General features: G+C 33.4%; 2 protein-coding genes across 3 annotated transcripts in view; both read right to left on the reverse strand.

Moving 5' to 3' along the window:
• Positions 1–671: 671 nt before the first annotated feature.
• Positions 672–14,427, reverse strand: LOC117111526 (adhesion G protein-coupled receptor L1-like). 2 transcript variants are annotated; one of them, XM_033254458.1, is made up of 11 exons: positions 14,354–14,427; positions 12,310–12,418; positions 11,923–12,033; positions 6,124–6,196; positions 5,661–5,772; positions 4,696–4,742; positions 4,178–4,289; positions 3,443–3,546; positions 2,911–3,016; positions 2,343–2,569; positions 672–1,172 (listed from the first exon to the last, which is right to left on the reverse strand). In XM_033254458.1, the coding sequence occupies exons 2-11, from the start codon at positions 12,398–12,400 to the stop codon at positions 1,067–1,069; spliced, it is 1,089 nt and encodes a 362-aa protein (XP_033110349.1). In that variant the 5' UTR covers positions 12,401–12,418; positions 14,354–14,427; the 3' UTR covers positions 672–1,066. The 2 variants fall into 2 exon arrangements, with proteins under 2 accessions (XP_033110349.1, XP_033110348.1); XM_033254457.1 differs by lacking the exons at positions 11,923–12,033; positions 12,310–12,418; positions 14,354–14,427 and having other exon boundaries at positions 6,124–6,800.
• The window catches only part of LOC117111536 (plasminogen-like), a gene marked incomplete at its 5' end in the record, with an annotated part of 9,580 nt that continues 9,247 nt past the window's right edge, over positions 14,333–14,665 (reverse strand). Inside the window, one exon of the mRNA XM_033254466.1 lies at positions 14,333–14,353. Within this exon, the coding sequence (XP_033110357.1) occupies positions 14,333–14,353 (21 nt within the window). The remainder of the gene's footprint in view (positions 14,354–14,665) is intronic.

Below are 14,665 nucleotides of genomic sequence, written 5' to 3' on the forward strand. Positions count from 1 at the left end.
TAAAAATCTCAACATCTAATTTCTGTGTTGCTGAAGGTATCCGCATCATCTCCCAAACAGTGTTAAACTTTATTGAAGAATTTAATCTTTCAAGCGAAGTACAAGGTGGGTTTAGGTCAGATAAAAGATGTGAAGACCACAATTTCACACTTCAAGATATTATAAGCGAACGACAATCGGAAGGGATCGTTTCTTGCTTTTTTAGTTTTTAGACTTTAAGAAAGCCTTTGACAGTTTGGTGAGAGGGCCTTTTTACAGCTGTTAGTAGGATAGGCATTAGAAGGAATTTATTAGAAATTATAAGAATTTGTATACCAATGTAAAAGGCAAAGTTGTGTTTGGGTACATTGAAACGTTGAAGAATGTTCAATGTCCCAAATCTTATTTTCAATTTTTATAAATGAACTCCAAAAAAATATTTGTAACAAAGACCTTGGTGTAAACATTTTTAATGTTAAAATTGGAGCTATATTTTGGGGCTGATGATGTCGTGTTGGTCGGTGAAGACGAGAAAGACTTAAGTCTTCTCCAAACAGTAAGTAGTTTCTCAAGTAAATGGAAACTTGATTTTAATTATAATAAATCAAATGTCCTTATTACGGGACTACGAACGAACAAATATTTTTAAAAAATGGAAATGATTATATCACAGAAACTGATTGCTACAAATACCTTAGAATTTGGGTTTATATCTCTAACGTAAACACCGATGTCATTGAAGAAGTCATTAAAAGGGGTAGCAGAATAATTGCTTACATAAAATCTATAATCTATAAACCAAGATGATTTTAACAGGGTTTATTTTGGCGATTTGTTGTGGAGAGTGATTGGCTTACCACCATAAGTTATGGATGCTCCGTTTGCCTAAGTGGAGGAAAATCTTCAATTTATAAAATTGAAAATCTACAATACCAAATGTCAAGGGCAATTCTGAAAGCACCCAGATACACTGCTGAAGAAGCATTATATGGGGATCTGGGATGGTACTCTATTTCCACTGTACAGAACAACAACAACAACGAAATGAATTCATTTTGTTTTTAGGTAAAAATGGTTGAATTATTCTTCATACAGACGTACTATATTCTTTTTTAAGACTGCTTACCAAACATATTATTAAAGTCGGTCCTGCGAACGCCCAGATGTGGCCGTTAGATAAGCTTAGCCAACACCTTGATGTCAAACAAAATAAATAATTATTATCAACATTATTATCATCATCATCATTGATAATAATGGCATTGTTCTTATCATCATCATTACCATCCTCATCATCAACATGACATCATCATCATCATCATCCTCATTGTCAACATAATATCATCATCATCATCATCATCATCCTCATCATCATCCTCATTATCATAATCATCATCATCATCATCCTCATCATATCATTATTAATGGCTTTTCCCAGCAGTAGCTGGAAAAGCAATTGTTTTTGTGCTGATCTGAATTAATTTTTTCGGGAAAGTATAACCAAGTTACAAGAAAAAAATTATTGAGTGTTGATGACGATCTAAACTCGGGTGGGAATTTGTGGGTCATTGTGCTTACGTCCCAGTAATAAATCGATCAAAATGAAACTTAGTAGAATAGTTTGTCATAGACCAATGAAGAAATTATCAAATTTTGGTGACAATCCGGAGTAGGGTCTGGATATGAGGACCATTTGATTTTTTTGGACAGTTGATTAAATTATATAAACGCAATTTGCGTTTTCTAAAGCGTTTAAACCAACTACGGCTAGTTTAAAATCAAAATTACCGTGATATGCATGAACAATTTTTACTTTCACTCACTGAATCGCTATGAACAAAAAATACACTGGCCTATACAAAGGCGGCTCAAAGGAGGCGGTTATTAGTCCCGATGCACCTCATTATTACCGTTGCAGCAATATTTCGAGTCTCATTAACGTCGCGGTATTTTGGGTTTCCGTGGTTTTTTTTTTACTTTATACTTGTTAAAGACATTTTTTGTTGAAAATTCAACTTCATTTTTCATTATAGCAATACGGAAAAGCCCTATGTTCTGTTGTAGAAACAGACATAGTAAGTCTAGTTGTTGTTGTTGATTTTTTTTTTTTTGTTGCTGTTGTTGCTACTGATGCCGTTGTTGCTGTTGTCATTATTATTACTAGCACAAAATACCAAGAAATAATGCTATTTCAGCACGGTGTTAATTATAATTAATTTTTATTCGCGAGGCAATTGAAGAAGAATTTTCGCTTTGTATTCAAAAACAATTCACGTCGATGTATCCTCATAAATAATTAGACCTACATCTTTTCCATTGTCGCTGTCAATTTTATTGTTATTAATAGATTTTTATAAACTCACGCCTTATCAGTACCAAATCCATCAACATTGCAAGCAAGGGCGACTCCAACTACTAACATCGGTGCACCATAGCAACAGATAATGTATCCCGATAACTTTCTGTAACGGACACTGGTGCCGTGGATATCGAATATTTTGTAGTAGAGAAAAACCGCTTCAGCTAACATCCACATGAACACGGTGAGTAGCAGGTAAAGGAGAGTAGCAGCGATGACAGTGCACGTTACCTGCATTAAGGAAGAAAATATACATTGTTAATAAAAAATCATTTTTTGAGTTACCTTAATAAATGTATATAACACTATGGATTAAGTTGGCAAAATGTGGTCTACAGTATTATGATCATCACAGTATTACCGCAAGTTGATCTCTACATTTATTTATAAATGAAGTATCTCTGTTTTGTTGTTATCATCAGTCGCTTCAATCGGATCTGAATTTCCAACAAATCCTCTTGGTGTGGCCCACTTGGTTAAGACATCTGTATGAACAGCAGAATGTTCTAGATTTGAACCCGAACAATATTGTGTACACTCAGAGATTTCTACTCATAAACATTGGATCTTACTTTGCTTGATGTTTTGTCGATGCCTGTCAGAAACAACATGTGTGACATAGCCAATGTGGTCATCAAATGTTTATGAATACTTGTACGGACACACTCCTTAAGTCGTCTGAAAGGAAGTAGGAATTTACCAAAAATTAATTTACGTCATTGAATCGTGCGCGTAACATTGAAATGTATAGATATTTGTGCGTTATCGGCAATATCAATAATTTTACCGCATAAACGACTAATTGAACAAATGTAAATGTGTAGTATGATGTAATTTTATATCAGATTTATATATTTTTTGCAACTAAAATCAACAGGTGATCTTCGAAAAAACTTCAATCACACGACAGAAAAAAAAAAAAACAAACACGTCGATGGTTTGTCATTCTTACGGTAAATTGTTACCATTGTCAAATAATTTTAAATTACTGATCATGTTCAAAAGATTGAAAACAATAATTCTGGTGAGATTTGTAGTGAAAACTTCGCACGTAAATGTCACAGTGTCACATTGATGTTTACATCCAATACAGGACATTCATACCTTAAACAAAATAGAATGAAAACTCCTAATATAAGAGCCGCAGTGGAAATGATAAGAAGTACTTGTGAAAGGACTGTTAAAGTGACGTCATTGGACCTGGAAACCTGGAAATATATCTCAAATATCAACTATATCTATTAGAAATGGTAATAAATACTTTGAGCATTGTATCAAAGAGTATATAACAGATATACTCTTTTAATTGTATGCAAAGAAAAGACCAACGTGATTGTTAAAAGCAGCTCTCACGTGATCAACGGCAAATAAGTCATTATAGCACATTTCATTGCTCTTTCATCTCCAATGCATGTCATAATTATCATATAAGAACTGGTTATATATAATGAAATATAGTGATAATACATATAATAATTAAAATAATAACAATAATAATGATTTAGTAATATTAAAAGGCATATATAATAATGATCTTGTATTTCTATCTTGTATTGTTGTTATGTTTATGATGGTTATAATGATGGTGGTGGTGGTGGTGATGATGATGATGATAATAATGATAATGATGATGATGATGATGATTGTGGTGGTGGTGGTGGTGGTGGTAGTGGTGGCGGTGGTGACACTTATGATGATGTTGATGATGCTGAATTAGATTTTGATGATATTGGTGGTGATAACGAGGATGCCGGTGGTGATGACAAGGATATTGATTATGGTGATTAATCAGGATGATGGACGATGACGATGATGTCAGGTTTTGTCTGTTTTCCAAACCTCATCGTCTGCAACTTGTACTAGAATACTGTAGCTCGTTGTATGGTTACATACACAACTGGTTTCCGTTTGAGAAGCATTTGTAACCCGACATCCCTTGTCTGACCAAAGCCTTACAGATAAAAGCAATTAAGATGATCATTAGGCCTATTATTATTATTATTTATAATAATAATAATTATTATTATTAATAATCACATTAGTGATGTAATGCGTTTAAGATATCGTCTGTATTCAGCCAAAGAAATGATTTCAGATTTAATTTGAAAATTAGAACCAGACAATGTTTTTTTTTGCCAGAATACGACGAAAAATGTTGTTATAATTATTTGTTTGCATAGGCCTTTGAAAATCGGCTAATATTTAATGTCGAAACCTAAAGTAGCGTGTAATAGTCAACACATTAGGCCTACAACCTTAGTCTGTATATGAAAAAGTAGGGCCTAAAATAACCGTTCAGATCAAAATTTACGTATAGACCAAACATGTTATTTCCGCCATTTTGTAGTCCTACTTACATTGCAGGCATATCCCAGAACATGCAAAAGACCTCATGTTTGGTAACCTACAAAACAAATTGATCAATAACAATTAATAATCGAACATATGCCAACAATGTGTAGAAAACCTCTCAATGGACGTTATTCGAGTGTTTTGACATCGCGCGTTTCACCAAGTCTCGCTATTTTGTCACGTTATTCAGCAAGACAGTGTACGTTACTCCCATGTAGAAATTCCTTTTTAATAGAACACCTTGCAAAATATTGTAATATTAGCGATATACAATTACTCCCATGAGACTAAGTTGTAGAAAAATATTGAATTAAAATAATGTTATAACAGAATAAAATGTTACTCAAAATTGAGGTTTTTAAATATACTATAAGAGATAACGTTTAGTTAGGGCTTATCAAATAAGTCATTAACTTCAATACATGTTAAAACGAGAGTAGGCCTGTTCAACATGCATTGTGACAAATAATGTTTATAAAACGGAATGCAAACTGACACCATAAGTTTTTTTTAACGCATCTCCTATTTCCTAATAGCAAATGTATGTTTGAAATATGCATGGTACTAAAAACGAATATAAAATAATAATAATCGGAACATAATATATATTATAAATGAATAATTATCTATTTACCAACATATACCGTAGCATATATATATATATATATATATATATTATATATATATATATATATAATATTATGAGGAGAGATTATAAGAAGAAATTAAACTTGAATATGATTTGAATATACAGTATACCGTAGTTAATTTGAATAACATCTTTTGAAATGAATATACAAATAGTAAATAGCAAAAATATCATTAGCTATATTTGGAAACAGGCAACATTTTCTAAAATACTCAAGTTATTAAAAATCTAAGGATAGTTATATTTGCATATTATCAAGGAGATATATATTTATTATTAATTTAAAGGGATTTTATTTTTCCTTGCAATAGTGAGATCTACCTTTTCGTGCGGTATTGAAAATCTGATGTGGGCATCTCCTGGAAAATTGGATTCAGTAATTATTGAAAATGAAACAACCTTTGACCATAGAGTTACATCAACGTCCTTTGACCTTTCACAGAAAGAGAAACAGATTATTAAAATTTACGATTTAAATAATCGACCAATATATTTGTTAACGTACATATCACATACAATATACAGTATTATACTATTTCATTATTAAGAAAATTGCTCAGAATTAAAGAAATGGAATGCTTTGACATAGAGGTTGATGGTCAAACTTTAACTAGTTTTCAACCACATTGAACAAAATTGTTTTGTGTGTATATCGATATAGTGCAGTATTACAGTATGATTCTTAAGAAAGAAACCCTTGGTATAATAAGATGTTAATAGATGGATTGAGATATTATCTAATAATGTAATGTAAAGTAGTAAATCGTTTGTTTTGGTAACTTACCCTAAGACAGCTTTTTGAGGTAGGCCATCGAAAAGCAGTTTGCTGAAAATTGTGTACGTAATCTTAATTGACTCTGAAAACAAAGCAGGAAACACAACAATAACAAGATAATCTGCGATTACAAACCCTCGTCCTGTTGTGCCATATTTATACTGACCAGACCGCTTCCATTTCACCAACCAAAATTTTACACACCCCGTACTAACTGGCCCGCGGTCGGTCCGCTCGAGCCAGCTCGACTCAGCCAAATTAGGCCTAGCATATAAACATTTTAAAATCTGCATCTTAATTCTGTTCAGAACCAAATTCGAGGAGAACCGAGATACATGTGATACAGATCAATGTGTGAAAATTTGAAGTAAATTGGTCCAGTATTTATGCGCCCGGAAGGACACACACTTCACAGACACAAACCGCACACACACAGACGCGCGCTATTGCAATACCCTTAAAGTCCAATTAAAATGATGCTTCTTAAGCTGCTGATTATTGAAGTATTACATATAATATTAACAAATGAGTGGTAATAAATTATTTAATTTTTTGTTTATAAAAAAAATGACGGTTCAAAATACATATGAATTTTTAGGCCACATTTCTGCAACAAAACAATCAAATTTTATTGTTAACAGTATTACTGTACTAGTTTAACAATTTTACAATTTAGGCTATAATGTTCATTCATATTTTACGACGCACTTTTCCTAGCCAGCCTGAATCCAGATATCCCAGACCTGCTTAATAATGGTACGTTCCTGCTTCTTAGCAGCTGGAAGAGAAATTACAACCGTGTGTTTTAGATCCTTGTGTGCCTTTAAATTTACATTAAATCAAACAATAACTCTCAGTAAATGTTGACAACATATTACTTTATGAGTATGTAGAAGGGGAATATGAAATACCTGAAGGAAATTGGCCAATTTAAGGCAAAAGTTACAACAACAGTACAACGCAGATTCATTAACAATGGCGGAAAGCCTATACCAAAGCTTCGAATTTTCGCGGGCATAATGCCTAGACAGGATTGTTCATTCATATTGAAATTAGTGTTTTGACGGTACGTTGTACGACTGTGTATGAGGCCTACGTCAAAAACATGCAGCAATTCCCTCCTTAAAACTAGCATTCATTTATGACAAAAAAATCAAAACAGCATCTAGGCTTAAGCCTGTATTTTATTGTTAGATAAATCATCGAAACAAAACAAATGAAATTTTAATTTCATTCAAACTCATTTATCAACGTTGTCACAAAACGTTCAAACACCGATCGGGTCGAGCCAGTCCCGATCGAGCGTCGGCGAAGAACATCTGAAAGACCACGTTGTAGGATTGCGGAAGAACAAGTGATCCGCCCTACGAACGAAGTATGCTTTGAAGCAAGAAGTAATCAACCTCGTCCGTCATAATATAGCATACAATATGCGTGTATATTCTTTTTTTTGTAAGATACTGTAATTAAACCCCTTATCATCACTATAATATTAAGTCAAAACAAATTTGTGCCGAACGGCCCCGATCGAGCGAAAAACATCGAGAAAGACGACGTTGTACACGTGATCCACTACTACGACGTATTCTAGCAAAAAGTAAACAATCTTTTCTGTCATAATAGCATATACAGTAATATGCGTGTATTTTGTGTACGATATTTAATCATCATGAATAAAGTAAGTCAAAACGATGATCAATGTTTCGCTCAAAAGTAAATTGGATCGAAGACGGGAAAAAAAACCTACTAAATACTTTTTATGATTTGGAGAAAAGGAATTTCAATAAAAAGATGGTAACGTCTATAACTACAAAAAAAAATGGAATTATCACAAAACCAAATCAAATTCTTGACGAAATCCATAAGTTTTATAAAGAGATGTACGTGTCTTCAAATCCCCCGATAATAATGAGTTTTTCCCTTTTAATTTTGAGGCAAAGGTGCCTGAAGAGGAAGTTGACAATTGTGAAGGTCAAATATCAGTTGAAGAATGTTTTAATTGCTTAAGTCAGATGGAAAATGGTAAAAGCCCTGGAAGCGATAGGTTACCATCGGAACTCTATTTTCGTTTTTTGGATGATGTCGGGCAAGTACTTGTGGATTCTTTGAACTATGGCTTTACTGAAGGCTGCTTTTCCGATTCTCAGAGAAGGGGTTTAATTACCTTAATTCCAATTTAAGCAATTGGAGGCCAATCTCTTTACTTAATATAGACTATAAACTTTTATCAAAATGTTTGACAAATAGATTGAAAACAGTTCTCCCAAAACTTATACATTATGACCAAACGGGTTTTTTGAAAGATAGATTTATTGGGGAAAATATTAGGTTAGTGCTTGATCTAATCAATTTTACAGATCAAAATAATATTCCTGGACATCTTTTGTTGATAGATTTTAAAATAGCTTTTGATAGACTTGAATGGGAATTTATTTGGAAAGCACTGAAATTCTTCAATTTTGGACCATAATTTATAAAATGGGTTAAACCTTAAGCACTGTAACAAACAATGGACATAGTACTCCTTTCTTTAACCTAAGTAGAGGTGTTCGCCAAGGTTGTCCTCTGTCTCCGTATCTCTTTATTCTCTGCGTAGAAAAAATAATATCATTAAAGGAATTAAGATAAATGAATTTGAAGTTAAGATAAGCCAGTATGCGGACAACACTACGCTTATACTTGATGGTAGCCAAAAATCTTTTGATGAAGCATTTTTAATATTAGAAAAATAGGCACTATTTTCAGGACTTAACATCAATTACCAAAAGTCCAACATTGTTCCTATTGAAAGTTTGAGAAATAAAAATACATTAACGGATAAAGCACATCAATTCACTACAACAAATGGGCCTGTGCGTCTTCTTGGAATTTCGTTTAGAACAGATAGAGAAAAAAAATGATTTGTTTACATTAAATTTTGACCCTCAATTAAAAAAAAAAGGAAAACTCTATTAAACAGTTGGTTACCAAGGGATCTCTCGCCTATCGGAAAAATAACAATTGTTAAATCATTAGCATTATCAAAATTAACTTTCCTTTTTTCCGTTTTACCAGATCCACCGAAGTCTTTTTTTTGCAGAGCTAAACAGTATATTTTTTAGGTTCATATGGCATAATAAACCAGACAAAATAAATAGGGCCTAGATCCACGCTCACTTCGGACCGTAATGAGGCGGGCTAAAAATGATTCAATTCTGTCATAGCATGAAAACTAAATGGATCCAAAGACTGTTTTTGAATAAACAAAGTAACTGGACCCTTTTTTGGCACTACTCCATTAAACCGTTAGGTGGAATTTAACTTTGGAAATGTAATTTTAAACATACTGAATTTTTTTTGGACATGATAAAAAACGAATTTATGTTTTGGTGGCATGGAGTAAATATATTTTTACAAATGGTGAAAAATTTATTAATCCAAAGCTTCAAATTATATGGTGTAATAGTCTGATTAAGTCGAGTAATCATGTTTTATTACCTCTTTCAACTCTTTTGCATAAAGTAAATGTAAATGATATTTTAGACCAAGGCGGTACCGTTTTAAATTATAATAACTTCAAGACTAAATATGATACCACGTTTTGTTTTTTGTTGTATTACAAAATAATATCAGCAATTCCAAAATATGATAATACAGCTGAAGATATCAATCGCTTCTTTCCTGCAAAAAAACCTAACCGCCTTCTTTATAGAAAATTAAAAAATAAGCATTCTTCGAAACCAATTTCTGAATTAAAATGGAATTCACATACCACATTCCCTGTTAATTTCGACTGGGTTCTTGCTTATAAAATACATTTTGAATGTACCACTGATTCAAAATTACAATATTTTCAATATAAAATTATTCATAGAATTCTGGGAACAAATGAAATGGTTTCAAAGTTTGAAGATATTTCACCTTTGAGCACTTTTTGTAAAAGTAATACAGAAAACATTTTGCATCTCTTATGGGACTGTACGTATGTTAGAAATATTTGGCTATATGTAAAAACATTGCTTCATCTAGATAAATGGTCCATGTTATTTGGTTTAAAGTGTGTTAGCAATAATATGTTAACCTTATATTACTCATTACAAAATTCTATATTCTCTACCAAATAGAGGCGAACTTATTAATATAAGATATTTCCACAAAATAGAAAATCTTATTTAAAAAAAAAAACAAAATTTATCAAAATTTAAGGAGAAATGGGATTGTATAAATCATGTGTTGTAATATCTCCGGATTAGTGTTTCCGGTTTAAAATGCTACGATTTGCAAATTTGTTGATAAAATTGAAAGTCTGTTTAAAAAATCATATTACTGCCAAAAAAACCAAACAAAAATAAGTTACAGGGAAAAGGGTTATTTCTGTTTTCCTGTTCATACGTTTTTACTTTTAGATTATTCCTGAAAATCTCTAAATTGGCTTTTAATCTATATGGCTACACCCCCCACCCCACAAAAAAGGCCATGTACTGTATTGTTAGTCAAAAGAAAGCTATTATTGAAACCTTTTCTGAATTCTTTCAGAATAATAATTTAATTCCATATACTTTACTCCTTCCCATTTAAAGTTTGTCTGGTTTTTTGCATGTTTTATAGTTCATCTTAGTATACTTTTTGCGGGAGCAACACTGAAAATATTTTGTATCTTCTGTGGATTGTGTGTTTAGATTCTAACTTGCTATCAAAAGTCTGTTTAAAAAATCCCATATGAATGTGACTGCTCATATAACACACCTTTCTCGGTCCATAAATTGGCAGATTCGTTGTTTGTCCCGCATCCGCAAATTTCTTGATTTTGAAACAAACCCGTCATGATGTTGTTCGTGCCCTATTACTCTCCAGACTTGACTACTGTAATTCACTACTCTATGGTATCAGTAAATATAATTTAAGTCGTATTCAGAAACTTCAAAATAAGTGTGCTCGCCTTGTACGTTGCAGACCCAAATATTGTCACATCACTCCTCTTCTTAATCATCTCCACTGGCTTCCAGTGTCACAGAGAATCCTGTTCCGCATACTGTATTAGTTCTGACATTTAATACACTGCAGTCCTCCAATCCTAGTTATATCTCTTGCATGTTGATTTTCTTAACCTCTACCTATTCTCTCCGTTCTGTTTTCGGTTCCTGTCTATCTGTTCCCAAATCCAACAAACTTGCTGGTGATAAATCTTTCTCTTCCTCTGCTCCAAAACTGTGGAATAATCTTCCTATTTCTATCCGAAATGCTTGTAGTACTGAAGTCTTCAAAAAACTCTTAAAATCTCACTTATTTCCTAAATAATCCTCTTCCTACAATAAACCTTTTCTAAGCGCCTTGTTTCCTTTGGCAAAAGGCGCTATATAAATTTCTATATTATTATTATTATTATTATTAACTGAAAATGTGCAAATAATCGGACGTACCTCTACCTTTTATACTCATTTCTATCATCATATTAACATTTTAAAATCTGCATCTTGCTTCAGATCAGCACCAAATTCGAGAAGCGAGATACATGTAACATTGCTAATGTGTGAAAATTTCAAGTAAGGTCCAATACTTATGCACCTGGAATAAAGGACACACACACACAGACGCGCGTTATTGCAATACTCTTCACCTCTCGTTCGAAGAGTCGAGGGTAATAATAATTTAGAAGAAAAAAAATAAAATAATTAGTATGTTTAAAAACAGCTTATTACAAACAGAACTTTAACCATTCTTAGAAATAAAAATATTCACAAAAATAATGTTTTGCTTGCATTTTAACAATTTAGAATATTGTCTTGGCACCAGCAGTTAATAGCAAGGTATAGCTATTACTTTGCTTACCATTTCTACAGTCAAGAAATGCTGGATTGAATGAAAGTGGATGGTCGTTGTCGCTTATCTGCATATGTAATAACAAATCATCATCACAGTTCGCTTTCTGGAATCCTGCCGCTGAGAGAATTAGTAATAATAATGAAAATTTTACAAAAATAAATTTAAAACAGTGTGGATTAAAATAAAAATACCAGGTTAAACAGTAGGTTGGATTAAATGGTACATTTAATTATTACTATTTAGTTTCGTGTCACACACACATGGTGCAACATTCTTCAGATCAAATTGTCAGCAGCAGCCCCGAGTTCAAATTGTTGAAAAGTTGTTTCTTTTTTTTCAATGACGGTTAGGTATAATTTTACATATATTATCATTATATATTTGTGACCTCACATATTAAGCCATTAATATCTGCTTTTGCTGTGACGTCTGTTGCAACGGCCATCGCCTTCAACTGATTCTCAAAATCGTCCACGATATTCATTTTGCTGCTATTCAGATTCTGAAAATGAAAAATAGTAAATGATAAAAATAATTTATAATATATTATCTTTAATATAGGCCTATAATAATATTAAAGAAACTACATTGCACATTTCAATTCGAGACCCTCTAAATTCCCGGACCTATTCGACACCATGTTTTTAAACATACCAAAATTAAAATAAAATCAAAATTTAAAATATTAAAGATTCATATTAATCAAAATTAAAATTATAAATATTTATGTACAGTTATCACATTCAAAAACAGTATATTTGTCATTAAAATACAAAATTTAAAATGCCATCGTCATAAGAAAAAAAAAGATCAAAACGTACGTACGTTCCTTTGTACGTAAAAAATCAATGTAAATTTGGGAATTGCAATAACTTATTGTATCTTTTTGAATAATGATTGTGTAAGGTAATACAGTATTTTCATTTTCAGTCAAAAAAAATCAGAGGCGGATCCAGAAATTTATGAAAGGGGGGTGGGGGTAAGGGGTTCTGAGAAGTGCAGGGATGTCGTTTTGCAGGGCGGAGGTGGGCGGCGCCGCCCACTCTTGACGTCTTGCGCCCATCCTAAAGCTATTATTAAGGCCTTCCGCCCAGCCTCATACAAATTCTCCCGCCTCCCTTAAAATCATGAAGAAACACAAGTTTTTGCTCCATAAACCGTATTTTCCGGTGAATAAGCCACACATTTTATACGCGATTTTCCCCTCGAAGTTTGGGGTGCGGCCTATACACCGGTCGTTAACCTACTCCCAAAAAGTTCAGATCGCGACCCGCAGCAAAAATCAGGCGCCGTCTGTCTAGTTTGGGCCCATGCTCCTACGAACTAGCACAATCAATTAGCATAGGCTTTGAAGGGCTAGTATTTGTAATTATACTCACTATACAGTGCTGTTCTGTCCTACTACATTTTCTACGACAATCAAGCAATGGTTTGGGTTGTTTAAATAATTATTTTCATAGTTACTTTCACTCAAACAATTTTGAAACAAGTTTAATTCGAAACCGCTTCGCTCAAAACAATAAATAAACTTCTTTTCGGGAGTGTGGTCCTAGAGGTCACGTGAGCAGCTTCATTTATGATGTCGCAACAAAACACACGTGGGCTTTGAAACTTTCTGTTCGACGTCTGGTTCCCGGTGGCTTGTACCGTTATAGAAAGAATATTGATACCGCTATATTTCAAAATAAAAGATTGTGAAGTTAATTTATGCAATAAAAACACGAGTTTTCTTGAAGTTTTAATAATTATTTTACTGGAAATTAATTGAAGAAAGCATACGTTCGTCCGTCTATCACATGCCTCCATCACATGCTGTATAATGTATAGATGGTCAGTCCATCACATGCTGTAAATTTATGTGTCCATAATTTTAAGGTTCTCCCCCACCCGGGACTATCCATCAGATGCTGTATTTTCTAACCATTATTTTCCCAAACATCATTTGATGAAGCTATGCTGTAAATTTATGTGTCCATAATTTTAAGGTTCTCCCCTACCCGGACTGTCCATCAGATGCTGCATTTTCTGATTTTCCATTATTTTCCCAAACATCATTTGATGAACTCCCGTCCCCCTGCCAAACCTTAGGTTCGTCCGTCCATCACATGCTGCCCCCGCCAACCCTTAAGTCCGTCCGTCCATCACATGCTGCATATTTATGTGTCCAGAATTTTTAACCATCATTTCTCGGAAAATAATTCCACAAATGTTGATTTTTATTGCTTGACGGCAGGCTGGTGGTAGGCCAAGAAACCTACTTTACGTAATGGTGTAGTACAGTATATCAGATGTCTCTAGGCCTACACCAGCTAGTCCGACGGTGTCGCCCAAAGAGAAGCCTACATTACGTATGTGTCTAGGCTAGGCCTAGGTACACCAGGTCCGTCAATTTTAGCCGTTAAAGTATACTAAAACACTAATAGAACACACAGAACACCTTCAAATAATAGCACAAGTAAGTGGCTGATATCCCACAACTATCTCAGTTTGCTCAATGTTTACTGACAGTCGCGAAAACAACACAAAGAACTTTTCTAGGCAGCTAGCAGAAACAAAATGTCGGGAAAGTTTGACCCGACGCATGCGCAAATCAAATTTTCGACTAAAAAACGACTCAAACTGGTGGTAGGGGGTATATGTTTTATCGCCTACAGCCTACACTTTTCATCTAACCGAAAAAACAAACATTTCTTGCACAATTGCATGTCCACCAGCAACTATCGAGCACAATGTATACCTGCCGCTATGC

Source organism: Anneissia japonica, unplaced genomic scaffold, assembly GCF_011630105.1.
Source record: "Anneissia japonica isolate Jap-2015-1 unplaced genomic scaffold, ASM1163010v1 scaffold6030_len697274_cov183, whole genome shotgun sequence".
NCBI lineage: Eukaryota > Metazoa > Echinodermata > Crinoidea > Comatulida > Comatulidae > Anneissia > Anneissia japonica.

Coding starts and splice junctions, on each gene's coding strand:
- LOC117111526 (XM_033254457.1), bottom strand. CDS start 6,407: ATGCAGATTTTAAAATGTTTATATGCTAGGCCTAATTTGGCTGAGTCG. Junction 5,773..6,123: donor CCTCAAAAAGCTGTCTTAGG/GTAAGTTACCAA, acceptor TTTCTGTGAAAG/GTCAAAGGACGTTGATGTAA. Junction 3,547..4,177: donor TACAAGTTGCAGACGATGAG/GTTTGGAAAACA, acceptor ATATATTTCCAG/GTTTCCAGGTCCAATGACGT.